Here is a 13448-nt window from a genome sequence, read left to right as displayed (position 1 = left end):
CAATTCTGCACTTAATAATGACTTGGAATGAAGGTCAGTGAACTGAAACTGAATCGTGAGAAGGCAGTGTATGTAGGTAGCTCTCATCTCTCAGTAACTGGTATTCAGGCAGGTTTTTTTCTTCCCCTTAAAGACCAGATACACAGTTGATACTAGTTAGTGGAAAAATCCAGCTGGTACAGGTAGGGTGGGCCATATTATACCTGTTGTGAAAGAATTTTAGTGGTTGCCTATTCAGCTCTGGGTCCAATTTAAAGGCTGGTCCTTACCTTCAAAACCCTAAATAGGGACCCAGACACCTGAGGAGAGTGCCTCTTTCCATACCAGCCTGCTCATGACTTAAGACTGACCTGTTTGCCCAGGCATTTTAAATAGAATTTTAGTTGAAACTGCTTTTTGTTGTTTAGCTTTATGTGTTTAGCCCGAATTTTTAAAAAGAAATGCTGTACTGTATTTATATGTTTTGTGAATTTTCATACTTCTGCACACTGCCCCTGGAAGATGATGGGTAGATGAATAACAGAATGCATAAGAGTGCTTTATGCAGAAGAGGCAAGCAGTCCTGCTTCGTAATAGGGTTTTCAAGGTTATTCAAGGAGACCCTCCACTGTGAAAGTTTATGTAAGTTGTAGGTGGAATAGAAAACAAGTACCCTGTGTCTATGTGTACTCAGAGTGCTTTCCATGCATGCACAAGGTTCTTTGGATTCCAGTCCCCAGGTAGTTCTAGTTGTATCCAGTATATCTCTAACAACAGTAGTACATAGGCTCAACAGTGAGCAACACCCTGAGTACGGACCAATTAAATGTCCATGAATCTCTATGGAGTGCTGCCAAAATGGTACTCAAGAGCAGTAACACACAGAAAGTCCACAGAAGTTCCTGGCTCCAAGATTCTTATTAGCCTTCCTATCCACAGAAAGAAAACAATGAATTCTATAAATCTTCCCTTTATGGTTATAGGAAAAAGTGATAAGTATAACTACTACTCATCAGCCTTTGTTTTGGCAGGGAGTGTTTAATCTTTTTTATGACTTGTGTTTTGCAGTTTACTGCTGACAGCTTAATTTTTGCTGTCTTAATAAATAGTGTTTTGTTATTTACAGACATTGCATTTCTTAAAAAAATTTGGTGGTTCCTTAAATGAAGCCATTCCTGATAGTTATAACAGATGTCTTGTCGCTGGCTTGCTTTCTCCAAGATTTGTCGATGTACAGCCTTCAAGTCTGAGCCAGGTGTGTCCATGACAAATACGGAAAAGAAAATGTAGTGTTTTCACAATGCCTCTCTTTTTAAACACCCAAATCTAGTTAAATTCAGATACTGTTCCTGATCTAGGCATGCATGAAAGTAGGCTTAAATGTGTGCACTCAGGACTCATTTTAATTGACTGTCTGGATCATTTGGTGATGCACATCCTTGTCTGACCAGTACAGTGGTACCTCGGGTTAAGTACTCAATTCGTTCAGGAGGTCCGTTCTTAACCTGAAACTGTTCTTAACCTGAAGCACCACTTTAGCTTATGGGGCCTCCCGCTGCTGCTGCACCGCCAGAGCACGATTTCTGTTCTCATCCTGAAGCAAAGTTCTTAACCCGAGGTACTGTAACCTGAAGCATATGTAACCTGAAGCATATGTAACCTGAAACATATGTAACCCAAAGTACCACTGTATTATATAGTATTCATGACTTTAACATCTGCATAAAAACTTTATAAATGGGGCCCTGCCACAAAACGTTATGGAGGGAAGCACTTAATTTCCAGATTCCAGATTTCTCCATTCATATCTATGGGCTAGAGACACATTTTCAAATAGCTTTTCGGTGTAAACCAAGAACTGACCTATCCAGACACTGTGAGGATCCTTTTGATATCTGTTTTTCTCCCTTTTTCATCTTTTCCCAGTCAAATTTCTCCATTCTAGGGGTCCTTTACCTTTACCCGTACCTGTACCTGCTATAAGCATGAGAATACTTGAATCAGCATTAGGAGTGATCAATGCATTTTTATTACTATTTTGTTTTAGGAAGAGCAATTTGAAGCTGTATTGTCAGCTGCTATCCAGACTAGTTCCTTAGGACTTCTCACTAGCTTCATCAAACAGTGGACCTCTGAAGGTAAATAAAGCCTTACAATTTGATTAAAATTTCCTCTAGCATGTAAAACCTATTATCATAACTTCTGCCTTTTTCTTTCTTTCTTTCTAAGAGCAACCAGATTCTGCCCCTAATTTGCGCTTTGTTCTTGAATGGACATGGAATAAAGTGGTTAGCACTAAGGAAGACTTTGTTCGATTATGTAAGTAGTATGATTTGGTGGTATGAAAGTTTCTGTTGAGCATATTTAGTAAATGGGCTGGGTTACTTGTTCATCTAGTGATAAGGGAAAGCATGCTTAAACTCACTTAAACTAATATTGTCATAATTCTTGTCTTTGTTTTAAAAGGTGTCCCACTATTTGATGGGTCATCTAACTTTATTGGTCCACAAACTCTACAGTCTTTGCAGCACTGCGAGTTACTTCTTAGCAACCTTAGTACTGTTTTGAGCTGTTTTGTAATGGAAGCACAAGAACTCACAGAAAAAGGTGTGTAAATGAGATCCAATCTAAGGTGCACATTTTATGTAACTTTCTAATGAATATGAATGTTATCCCCCCCCCCCCCCCCGTAAGGCAGTTTATATATGTGTATTTACGGCTATTTTAAATTTCATCTCCTTGGTGAAGAGAGAGAGCCTCTATTTTTAAATTTTATTTTAATAATAATAACTGGTGTCTGATTGCAAAATCATAGGATGTTTATACCAAAAAGATTAAAGGAAAGCTTTTTCAGAATTTCTAGACTTTTAATTCTGGGTCTTGAACTTCTAATACAGTTGGCTTGGTATCTTTTTATGGCTGTATTTGGGATGGGAGTAGTATGTTTTAAAATCAGTCTGGAGGAAAGTAGAGCCAGAATTGACGACTCTGTTCACCAAGATGCGAGAAGGAATGCATACCCAAGTAGACTGTTAATCTACCAAGTAGATAGACGATGACAGTTTGTCATAGTGACAGTTTACCAGTGAATGATCTGCTGTGATCTATCAGTGCTTTCAAAAGGATGCATTATGCGTAAAAGCTGACACAACTTTGTTGCTTTATTTTCAGGCATTACAGATCTGACAAATAAGCAGGTTGTGACCAGTCTCCTTTCACTGTATGTGCAAGTGGTCATCTGGTTCTGTCGATCCAGCCTTCTTCCAGAAAGTTTAGGTAAGCCTTTAGAAATTGTATTTCAGTTCTCGGACACAGCTCAGTTGCATCAAAATAACCTGAAACATGAACAAGCGTATCTTTAATTCTAATCCCATTGGCTAAAATTTGACTAATACAGCATTTCTATTTTTCAGTGATTTGAGTAGCGAAGTGGCTTGCAAAGGTAGTTTTCCAAAAAATGTGGTAGCACTGGTTGTTTCTCTGCTTCGGTAGAGTTCAACTGTTTTCAACAACAACAACATTTTATTATTTATACCTTGCCCATCTGACTGGGTTTCCCCAGTCACTCTGGGCGGTTCCCAACAGAATATTAAAAATAGAATCGAACATTAAAAACTTTCCTAAACAGGGCTGCCTTCAGATGTCTTCTAAAAATCAGATAATCGTTTATTTCCTTGACATCTGATGAGAGAGCGTCCCACAGGGCGGGTGCCGCTACCGAGAAGTCCCTCTGCCTAGTTCCCTGTAACCTTACTTCTCACAGTGAGGGAACTGCCAGAAGGCCTTCGGCACTGGACCTCAGTAAAATGCAGATATGATCATTTCTGTGTGTTCTGTTTTTACTTGTTTTCATTTAACAATGTTTTTAAAATGAGCATTTCTCTCTTGTTGGTAGATGAAGATATGCAGTTGTCAAAACCATTCTATAATTACCAACGTATACAACATTTTTATGCTGGGTGTCGTCAGAAGCTGGAACGTTTATCAAGGTAATCTCTTAGTAAACGAAGTTTCAAATTACGTCATAGCCTATGGGTTTTCATTAACACGGAGATAAGCACCAAGGTGTAGGCAAGATTGCTTAAGGGACTTGCTTGCACTTCAAAAATTGCAAAACGTTTGCCTATGGACACTCATTGTTTGCAAAATACTTATATAAACATTACTTCTACAAGCACTATAACTGCAGTTTTTGTTCTTCCCTTCTCTTATATTGTCGAACTGTAAGCTGTTCTGTCAGGATCTGTTGTAGCATGTAATAAAAAACTATGCCTAATAAAATCCAGCTGCTTCCTATATTCAGGAAAGCTTAAATTGGTTTTAGTAGCTTTACAGAAGGAACATCTACAGTCAGAGTGAGGAGCCTCAGGCCAGGGGACCAAATACATTCCTCCACTGTGTATGACACTTGGGACTCTTCCTAGCCACATGCCCTCTCCCAAGCTATAGCCTTCCCTGACCCTGATTCAAATGCCACTTGAATGTTCTCTTTGACTGAAACGTGTCCTTGAACTCTGAGGATACCTATTGCTTGCCTAGATGGATGAATAGGGTATGTGTCTGTTTGTGCATAGAAACTAGGCTACTTTACTAAGGTAAAATTAGCATTCATTCTCCCACCCACTTTTCCCTCTGGTCCCACCCACCACTGACATGCAGCTCCCAGAAGGTTATACAGAAGGGAATGTCACTGTCAGGCTGAAAGGTTTCCTACAGAGATCCCTGTTCCAATGAATTCAAGTTTTCAAATTTTGTTACAGATTTCTTGCTCTCTGTGAGAGAAATCTAAATTGCACAGTCATTTAATAGAAATGGTAAATATGCTTTCAACATCTGGGAAATAAGTTTTTTTTAAAAAAACACAACTTTTTTTATTTGTAGAGGCAAATGGAACCCTGATTGTTTGATGATTGATGGATTGATTTCCCAGTTAGGCCATTCCGTAGTGAAGTTGTGGCAGAGAGATGATGGAGGAACAGGAAAATACCCTCCTCCTACATTGCATGTAAGTATGATTGGTGAAGATTTTCTAATATTTTAACAAATGGAATACTGTACTTGACTCAGTGTGTTCTGCATTATAGGCACTACTTGATCTCTACTTGTTGGAAAATATTGAAGATCTCTACAAGCATGCAACTGTATCCTTTCAAAGACTTAAATATAGCGTTGTCTTTAAAATACATCATACAGAGAATAGCCTTTTATTGGCAATTCATGAATGTGTAGAATTTAAGGGGTATGGGGTGTGATGAAGAAAACGTAAGATGTCCAAAAACACGGAATTGCAAAAAAGAGCAGTATCTGCCATCTCATGGACTTAGAGAATAGCAACCTGAGGACTGTGCTACAATGTGAAGAACAGAACCGCCAGTCCTGTCACCTGTGCATGTATTGCACACCATAACCAAGGATCTCAAATTACTAAACTAAATCATTATTTAAAAGCTTCACAGTTTTAGCTTTTTCTACTCCCCCCATATAAATTAATTGTATATATTATTTTTGGGACCTCATAATTTTCACATAAGCATAATCTGTTTCTTGAAATACAACCTTTTTACATAAACTGGTTCGATTCTTAATGGAATAACATTGAGTTGATTCTCTTCCCCCACCCCACCCCCAGCTTTTTATGTTGGACACTTTACTCTGCATTTCTTTTACTCTGGTGAGAAACCCTCAGATCTCCCAGACCTCAGTCTGAACCCCAGAGGAATTTATAAAGCAAGCATGACATCTTGCTGTGCTGCAAGTGTAGCTCCTTTTAAGTCTTTCTGAGGCTCAGTTCTTTGTTTAGGGGGGAGGTGCAAGTGTTTGTCTTTGTAGTTTCTTTTTAAGAATAATTTTTTATTAACTGACCAATCACATCAAATCAAACCAAATTACATAAATTCCAAATTATACAGCCGAATTTTAAATTTTTGTTGGGGGTACCCATATTTCAAGTTCCGAAGGGATCCAATCAACTTCTTGCTTCTTACTGCTGTTTTAATGTCCACAAATCTAACCTTATGGTGTTCACAGTACTATCCAGTCCTTTCTTATTATTTTTCCACATCTCTTGTTGTTATTTTCATATATTTTTCCTTTCTCTTTGTGACCTCTGATAGTCTCCGCAAGCTGGTTAGAACAGTTTGTAATCCTGCGTGGATATTATTTTTTTTATCCAGTAGCCATATCCAGACGTTTTCCATATAACATCACTTCCATACATCAAAACAGTCTTAGCGTCATTAATCTTCACCAATCTGCCTCCTTTCTCAAAACCTCTGAGGAGATTCACTAGGAATGCAATCTGAAAACAAATCCGTTCTTCCTCCCGGCTATAAATCCTTTGGCAAGATGGCGACTCCGAATTAATTGCTGCGCCATTCCCAAAAGCTCTTATTGCTTCTCGGTCTCCATAAAGCATACTTTTGGTTAAAGTTTATCTCCACACAGACCTTAATCATCCAGCTTGGGTCAGTTCAACCGACAATTCTAATGAGGAGGGGTTCTTGTAAATCACATAGAAGGAAAGTAAAAAAGCCCCCCCCCCCCTTCAGCCCCGTTGTCAACATACCCCGCCTTTGGTGTATCTTCATCGTAAAATATTCCTGTTTCTCCAGCCCGTCGTCGTCTTTCGCAGAGGTCACTTAAATTAGCAGACTTCACTCCCCTTCTTCACTTGAAATATGTGCATTTGCTTCTTTTGTAATTAATTATTCCAAATTGCTGCAACTAGTGCGCGATCAGAGACAGCGTCCAGGAGAGCCGATGTCCACACGGGGGCATTCTGCCTAGGGCCCTCACCCCCTTCTTTCGAATTAGGGGGTGATTTATGGGTACAGAAGGCAAGGGCAGTGTTCCCCATTTCCTTGGGGCAACAAGGGAGGCTGCCTACTCCCATAACAGCCTCTTAATTACCCCGTGTGGGTCGGAGAGATGGTATTGTCAGCCATCTTCCAATGCGCCCCCTAGTGGCCCCCCCATTTGTAGTTTCACTTGGCTGCTAATCCTCAGCACAGTGTCATAGGCAATAAATAAGCTTAGTGACCTGGGTTGGTTGCATCAACAAATTTTGTTTGTCTATCAAGATGATGCAACATGCACGGACCTCTAGTTGGACACTATATAAAATTTAAATATTTGGTAAAACTCATTGTTACAGGCAGCATTCTAATTCTTTAGCTATCTCTTAATTTTTTTGCTTCATACACAAAGTTAAGGTTTGTCAGCTACCTATGTTAAGCATTGCTTAATTCTAGCATTTTTCTCCATTGTAATGCAAGTTCTTGCTGTTAAATAACTGCTGCATTCCAAAAAAAACTGTGGGATATTTGTATATGTTAAATAATATTGTTTTGCAGCACTGTATTCTCTCAGTTAGGATGTCTGTTACAAATCTACTTTACTTAAGCATAAGGTTATAGTTATATAGTTAAAAGATGTGTAAGCAAAATGAAAATAACAGCTACTGCTGTTCCACAAGGGCTTTCAATGGAACTCATGCAGTTTTCTAACAGGTTCCCTAGCAGTTTGCATGCTTCAACTCAAATAAGTGGCTGAGCAAACAAGAATACAGTATACTTGGACTTTGGTTGTTCTCATGCAAATCACCAACATAAGATATTAATTATTGGAGACAAAAAACCAAAGGAAGAAGCTGCAGGAAAGATGGTTTTATGTTGTACAATGTGTCTGTTCTAGCACGTCATAGAAAACAAACTAAAATAATGATTGCCCTTAATATTTATAATTAGACAATTTATTTACTATTGGACATCATGCATTCCTGTCCAAACAAGGCTGATACTTCAGTGGGCTCCTTCCCAACCGCATTTGCAATTCCTATAGGTCTGGTTAACTTAATCCAAGGTTTTTGGTGTTTGGATCACAGTGACTTTGAGGTGGGTATATAAAGTGATAATTCATTGGTCTGTCTAGCTCAGTGGCAGTGGCTGTTCAGGATTTCAGACGGGGTCTCTCACGGCCTTAGCTGGAGATGTTGAGAATTGAACCTGGGAACTTTTGCATGCAAAGCAGATAGTCTGACACTGAGCTATGGCCCTTCTTCAGTTTAATGGCATACTAATTGAATAAAATTATAATGCTTTCTAGAGCAATGGTTTCTGTATTAGCTCTCTATTCAGGATCATAGTGGGCTGATGCTGCCAGTAGCTTATTGGCTTCACCAGTGTGGGACATGACTATTACCCTGGCAACAGTCCCTTCAGTGTAGATGGGGAAAGAATTAGAAATCATCTGGCTTTGAGCTTTCAGTTCTCAGCATCACTGCACTAGCTATACTAACACTAACACTAACTGACCTGCTTACAATGTCTTGTTTCACTTTCTTTAGTGGGAGCACAACTAACTGGTGGCACTATAGGACAGATCTAGCTGTCCTATAGAATTGGTGTATATGTTGAATTCCATAATTTCATTTCAGTGTAGAAAACTGTTTAGTAGAAAATAGATTGAAAGTGCACAGGAGATTTCTGAATATTGTCTTGGATTCTTGCAGAATTCTCTGACCTATCTGTTTCATCCAGCTACAATCAAATTGCCTTGGCAGCACATAAGGATAATTCAGTTCTTGATGTGTCAAGGAGAGCACAGGCGAGCCCTCCGATACATACAAACAATGAAGCCATCATTGATGAGCAACAGTGAAGTAACACTTCACCTTACTGTCTTGCTGTTTAACAGGTGAAAAAAGTGCAGCATTTATTATTACGTTTACTCTTTGTGATATCACTGTATTCAAGAAGAAAAATGTTCCCCAGTTGATAAGATACTAATACTCATTTTTATGGTATTGGCGTGCTTTTTAAATAAATAAATAAAATAAAATAAATGCCATGATAGCATGTATTGGATGAACACCTACACCCTTGGCACATCTGTAATACTAGTTTTTAATGTTTTTTAATGCAATTTTTCCTGTAGCAGAAATATCTGTCACAACATTAATCTACTTTTCAAAAAATGATTGCAGTTGTATGGTGGAAGCTTGGAGTGTCCTGCGGCAGCATTCTACTCGGTTAAATGTAGAAGATATGCTTAAACATGTATACGAAACCTGTCAGGGGCTGGGACTGATGGAAGATTTGCTAAAACTACCATTCACAGAAACTGAACAGGTAATCTTGGGGATGAATAACTTCTGAAAGTACAATTCTACACCAAAAAGTGATTGGAAATCTCATTGACACTATGTGCATGTGTGTTTGCATAATTAGACCCTTATTGCTCCAGAAAAGGAAGCTTAATATTCTAAATCCTTTTTTCCCCTTAGGAGTGTCTGGAGAAGTTCTTGAGGACAAGCGCTGGTGTTAACAATCATGAGTTCCTCTTAGTTCATCATCTTCAGCGTGCCAACTACATTCCTGCGCTACAGCTGAATCAATCACTGAAAGCTAATCTCATGGTAAGCCTTAATATTTTTTAATTGATTCCATTTATGAATTGCTTCCCTTAAAATCTCAGGTGGGTTGAGGAGTGGCATGGAATGGCTGGAATTCTGAACCACAGCACTCCATGCACAGCATTTTGTTTCAGGTCCCATTTATTTAAAGTTAATAGTGATGGAAACACTGAACTAGGGAGGGCATTCCACAACCAGGGAACCACCACTGAAAAGGCCATGTCACAGGTCAGCATCAACTACCACCAAGGCCTCACCTTCCAATTTTGGGGGCTGAAATTTTTGATAGGTACTTGGGTCCCAAGCCATTTAGGGCTTTATATGCTAGTGCTAACACCTCAAAATTGTTCTGGTAGCTCACTAATCTCCAATGCCATGTTTTCGGGATTGGTGTTAAGTGGTCTCTTCAGAGTGCCCTGCTTGCAGCTATATTCTGCACTAGCTGTATCCTCCAGATTGTCTTCAAGGACAGGCCCACATAGAGTACATTACAGTAGTGCAATCAGGAGGTTACTAGAGCATAGACAACTGAGACCAGACTGTCTCAGTCCATGAATATCGGTTGCTGGTGGACCAGCCTAAGCTTGAGCATACTAGCCACAGAAGGCACTTGAGACTCCATTGAGAAATTTGAATCCAAATTACAAACCTGATCCTTCAGTGGAGCAACTTATCCAAGAACACAGGATGTACGCATATCTCGCAGACATGGGAACCACCCACCCACAACACTTCCTCCTTATCAGGACTGGTCCCCATTCACTCCATCATTGTTTCCAGACACCTGACCAACACCTTCACAGCCTCTCCTGGTTCTGATGGAATGGAGAGAGAGAGTTGTGTGTCATCAGCATGCTGATGACACCTTTCTCCAAATCCACAGAGGACAGCTCTGATCTAACTGGTCCCCCACCCCTGCAGAGGGAGTCATTCACAGTTAATACAAACCTCATCAGGGTTTGTATTACTATATTTTTCAAGTTTAAAATTGGGGGTCGTCTTATACACGGAATGTTGTAATTAAATATATAAATAAATACATGCCGCCATCCATATTATTTCCCCCCAGCCTCCCCTCACTATTGACCTCATGACAAACCCTGGTCTGGTACTCCCCCGCAGCAGCCCCCGCACTGTGCTTTCCACCTGGTTCCCTCAGTCGCTCCCTGGCTACCCAGACCCCCCATTCCCCAAGCACACTCAGGCAGATCTGGCAGTCGCAGCTCCTCGCAGCGGCGGAGGAATCCGCTCTGGCGCCTGGGGCGGGGTGAGCTGCCCATAGGGGCGGGGTGCACCGCAGGGCTTCCGGAGGCTGCCTTCCTCCTCCCACTCAGCCGCCCTACAGCTGGGGGGGGGCAGCGGGCAGACCATTTGGGCCAAAGGGGCAGAGTGCAGTTTGCTACCCTGGGTGTTTGAGAGCGGAGCAGAAAAAAGCAATTTGACTTCTGCAGCATACAAATTCCCTCTTAAAGGGTTCTTTAGCTATGATTCTTGCATTGTGGCGCTGACCAGTTCCCGGCCGTTGGGGACATGTTCTCGTTCCATCTCAGCTTCCCAGCTCTGCTCCAGTGCTGCCGCCACTCCAGTTCTTATACTGCACATTATAATAATGCTGACTAGCTCAAAAAAAAATTAAAAAATTGCCTACCGTAATTACGATACCAAATATATTGGTAAAGTTGTTCTGTTTGTTGTTTCAATATATGGTACTAAATATACTGGTATATTGAATATGTAATAAAATATCAAAGTTCTGTTTGGTGTTGAAAACATTTCTTAATTTTGGGCTCAAAAATAAGGGCCGTCTTATACATGGGGGCATCTTATACACAGAAAAAGACGGTATATTATAACAAGGTAATATTCACCCCCACCCCCGATCACCATATTCTTTCTAATATCTACTATAGCAAGAAACAGATTTTGATCATGACCTGAAGTATGTCGGGCACATGCTGTATTAAGACAGCTCCATGGTTGTTATGCAGCCATGAAGTGCTGACTGGTCCAGACAAGGCAGCATCAGTGTGGATATGTGTCCTAGAATGAATTCTTCTAGGACACGCTATAAAGGTTGTTTTACCCTCAGTGCTCAAGATAAGCAGAACTGCTTGTATAAAATAGACTGTGGGTATGTGGTGTAGTATTAGTACAGTATTAATCTTAATACAAAGAGACCCTTTCAGCATCCAGGTTTATCCACAATTATAGTTTGCATGGGACGTGGGTGGCGCTGTGGTCTAAACCACTGAGCCTCTTGGGCTTGCTGATCAGTAGGTCGGCGATTTGGATCCTGCGACTGGGTGAGCTCCGGTTGCTCAGTCCCAGCTCCTGTCAACCTAGCAGTTTGAAAGTAAATAAATAGGTACCGCTCTGGTGGGAAGGTAAATGGCGTTTCCGTGCGCTGCTCTGGTTTCTCCAGAAGCGGCTTAGTCGTGCTGGCCACATGACCCGGAAAAACTGTCTGCAGACAAACGCCAGCTCCCTCAGCCTGTAAAGTGAGATGAGCGGTGCAACCCCTGAGTTGTCTACAACTGGACTTAACTGTCAGGGGTCTTTTACCTTTTTAATGTATAGTTTGCATAGTGTACTGTTGATATATTAATATTGGTCAGAAAAATCTTCCTGTCCAGCTTTAAGAGCCCATGAATAAGCAGTTCTATACAATTTGACTGTGGAACTGCCTCTCCTAACCCTGGGTTTACTATTTCATGTATTTCTGTAAAATATTAACTTAAATTTCTCTTATCACTCCTTTCTTAAACAGAATGATCGGGATCCCCGCTGGCGAGAGAGATCAGTTGCCAGAAATTCCATATTAGACCAGTATGGGAAAGTTCTACCCAGAGTACAAAGGAAGCTTGCTGTAGAGCGAGCCAAGCCTTACCACTTGCCAACTTCACTACGGCGGGAAAGTAAGTATTTTCAGTGTGTTGTGGTGAAACCTTTCAAAACTTGCTTTAAGTATTTAATGTTGTTTTTCCTTTTTTTTTTCTCCTTCAAGTTTTAAGACCAAAGCCACTGTCAACAGTTGCAAAGAAAGTTACTGCAGGAAATGTCATCACAAAAGCAACTTTAATCAATAATGTATTGTCCAAAATTGGAGAGGTATGGGTGGGAACTGAACAGAAAAACAAGTCATTTCAAAATGACATGTAAGTATTCATTTTGTTGTCGTAGGAAATTACTGCATCTTAAGTTGCCCAGTACTAAAATAGGAGTTTCACCACAGCTGTCCATATTTTTCACCTGCTTTCCATTGACCATAATGAATAGCCTGGTGTTGATACTATTAACAAAAGTGTTAATTTTTAGGGTAGAAACTTTGACAGATACCAGGGCCCCTACCGTTACGTAACATACTAAGCAGTGTGCTTCTCTTTTATATTAGTTTTTTATGAAAAGAAGGGAATAAGGTTGAGCCAAAAGAGTTGAAAAGGCAGCAATTCATTGCTTAACCTTTGCTTCCTCACCCAAACTTGAAATTACCTGTCTTCTGACTGACTGTGTGCTTTATTTATTCCTCTTTCGGAAGACAGTACTTGTGCATCTAGTGGTTTTCATGAGCTTGTCACTCTTGTGTTTTCAAATCCTAGAACTGAAGATCAACCACCTGCAGTGGATTCTTGCACTGACACAGAGATACCAGATCCATTTGTTGGGACACCAGCTACTAAATCTTTAAGAAAATGCTCCAGGTAAAATTTTTCAATAGGTGTTTGTTTGTATCCTTTGGGTGCTTTTCAGTCCTGTCGAAAACATCAGTTGTAATGAGTGAAAATTAGTTTTGACAGTTGCCTTGAATTATATATTTTTTATGTGGGCCTTTTTAAAAATGGAAGTATATTCACAGTGTCCATGCTCAAAAAAGCCTCTTCTTTCTTTTAATTACTAAACTAAAATGACAGGTGAGCTGTGATAATTTATTGATAAAAGCATAAAGCAACTTCAGATTTTAAAATCAGAAAAGCCTAGACGAATCATAGTGGTAGGGCAGAGATGGCCAAAATATCCTCCTGTTTATGGCAACACCATTTTACATTTGTATTCTGTTTGT

The 13448-nt window shown here is 40.1% G+C and overlaps 1 protein-coding gene across 3 annotated transcripts in view; it reads left to right on the top strand.

Annotated features, from left to right (window-relative positions):
• AHCTF1 (AT-hook containing transcription factor 1) overlaps positions 1–13448 on the top strand; it is a 53388-nt gene that overhangs the window by 27181 nt on the left and 12759 nt on the right. For all 3 annotated transcript variants that reach the window (XM_080997594.1, XM_080997592.1, XM_080997593.1), the window contains exons 12-26: positions 1106–1234; positions 2027–2117; positions 2209–2298; positions 2446–2586; positions 3151–3255; positions 3875–3968; positions 4861–4984; positions 5064–5120; positions 7725–7871; positions 8489–8673; positions 8963–9107; positions 9263–9394; positions 12159–12306; positions 12396–12546; positions 12988–13089. In XM_080997594.1, the coding sequence (XP_080853720.1) occupies positions 1106–1234; positions 2027–2117; positions 2209–2298; positions 2446–2586; positions 3151–3255; positions 3875–3968; positions 4861–4984; positions 5064–5120; positions 7725–7871; positions 8489–8673; positions 8963–9107; positions 9263–9394; positions 12159–12306; positions 12396–12546; positions 12988–13089 (1841 nt within the window). The remainder of the gene's footprint in view (positions 1–1105; positions 1235–2026; positions 2118–2208; positions 2299–2445; positions 2587–3150; positions 3256–3874; positions 3969–4860; positions 4985–5063; positions 5121–7724; positions 7872–8488; positions 8674–8962; positions 9108–9262; positions 9395–12158; positions 12307–12395; positions 12547–12987; positions 13090–13448) is intronic.

The sequence above is a fragment of the Podarcis pityusensis genome, assembly GCF_964106645.2.
Source record: "Podarcis pityusensis genome assembly, chromosome: 3".
Lineage (NCBI taxonomy): Eukaryota > Metazoa > Chordata > Lepidosauria > Squamata > Lacertidae > Podarcis > Podarcis pityusensis.
The sequence above is the reverse complement of the archived record's forward strand: the minus strand, read 5'-3'. Positions and strand labels throughout refer to the sequence as shown.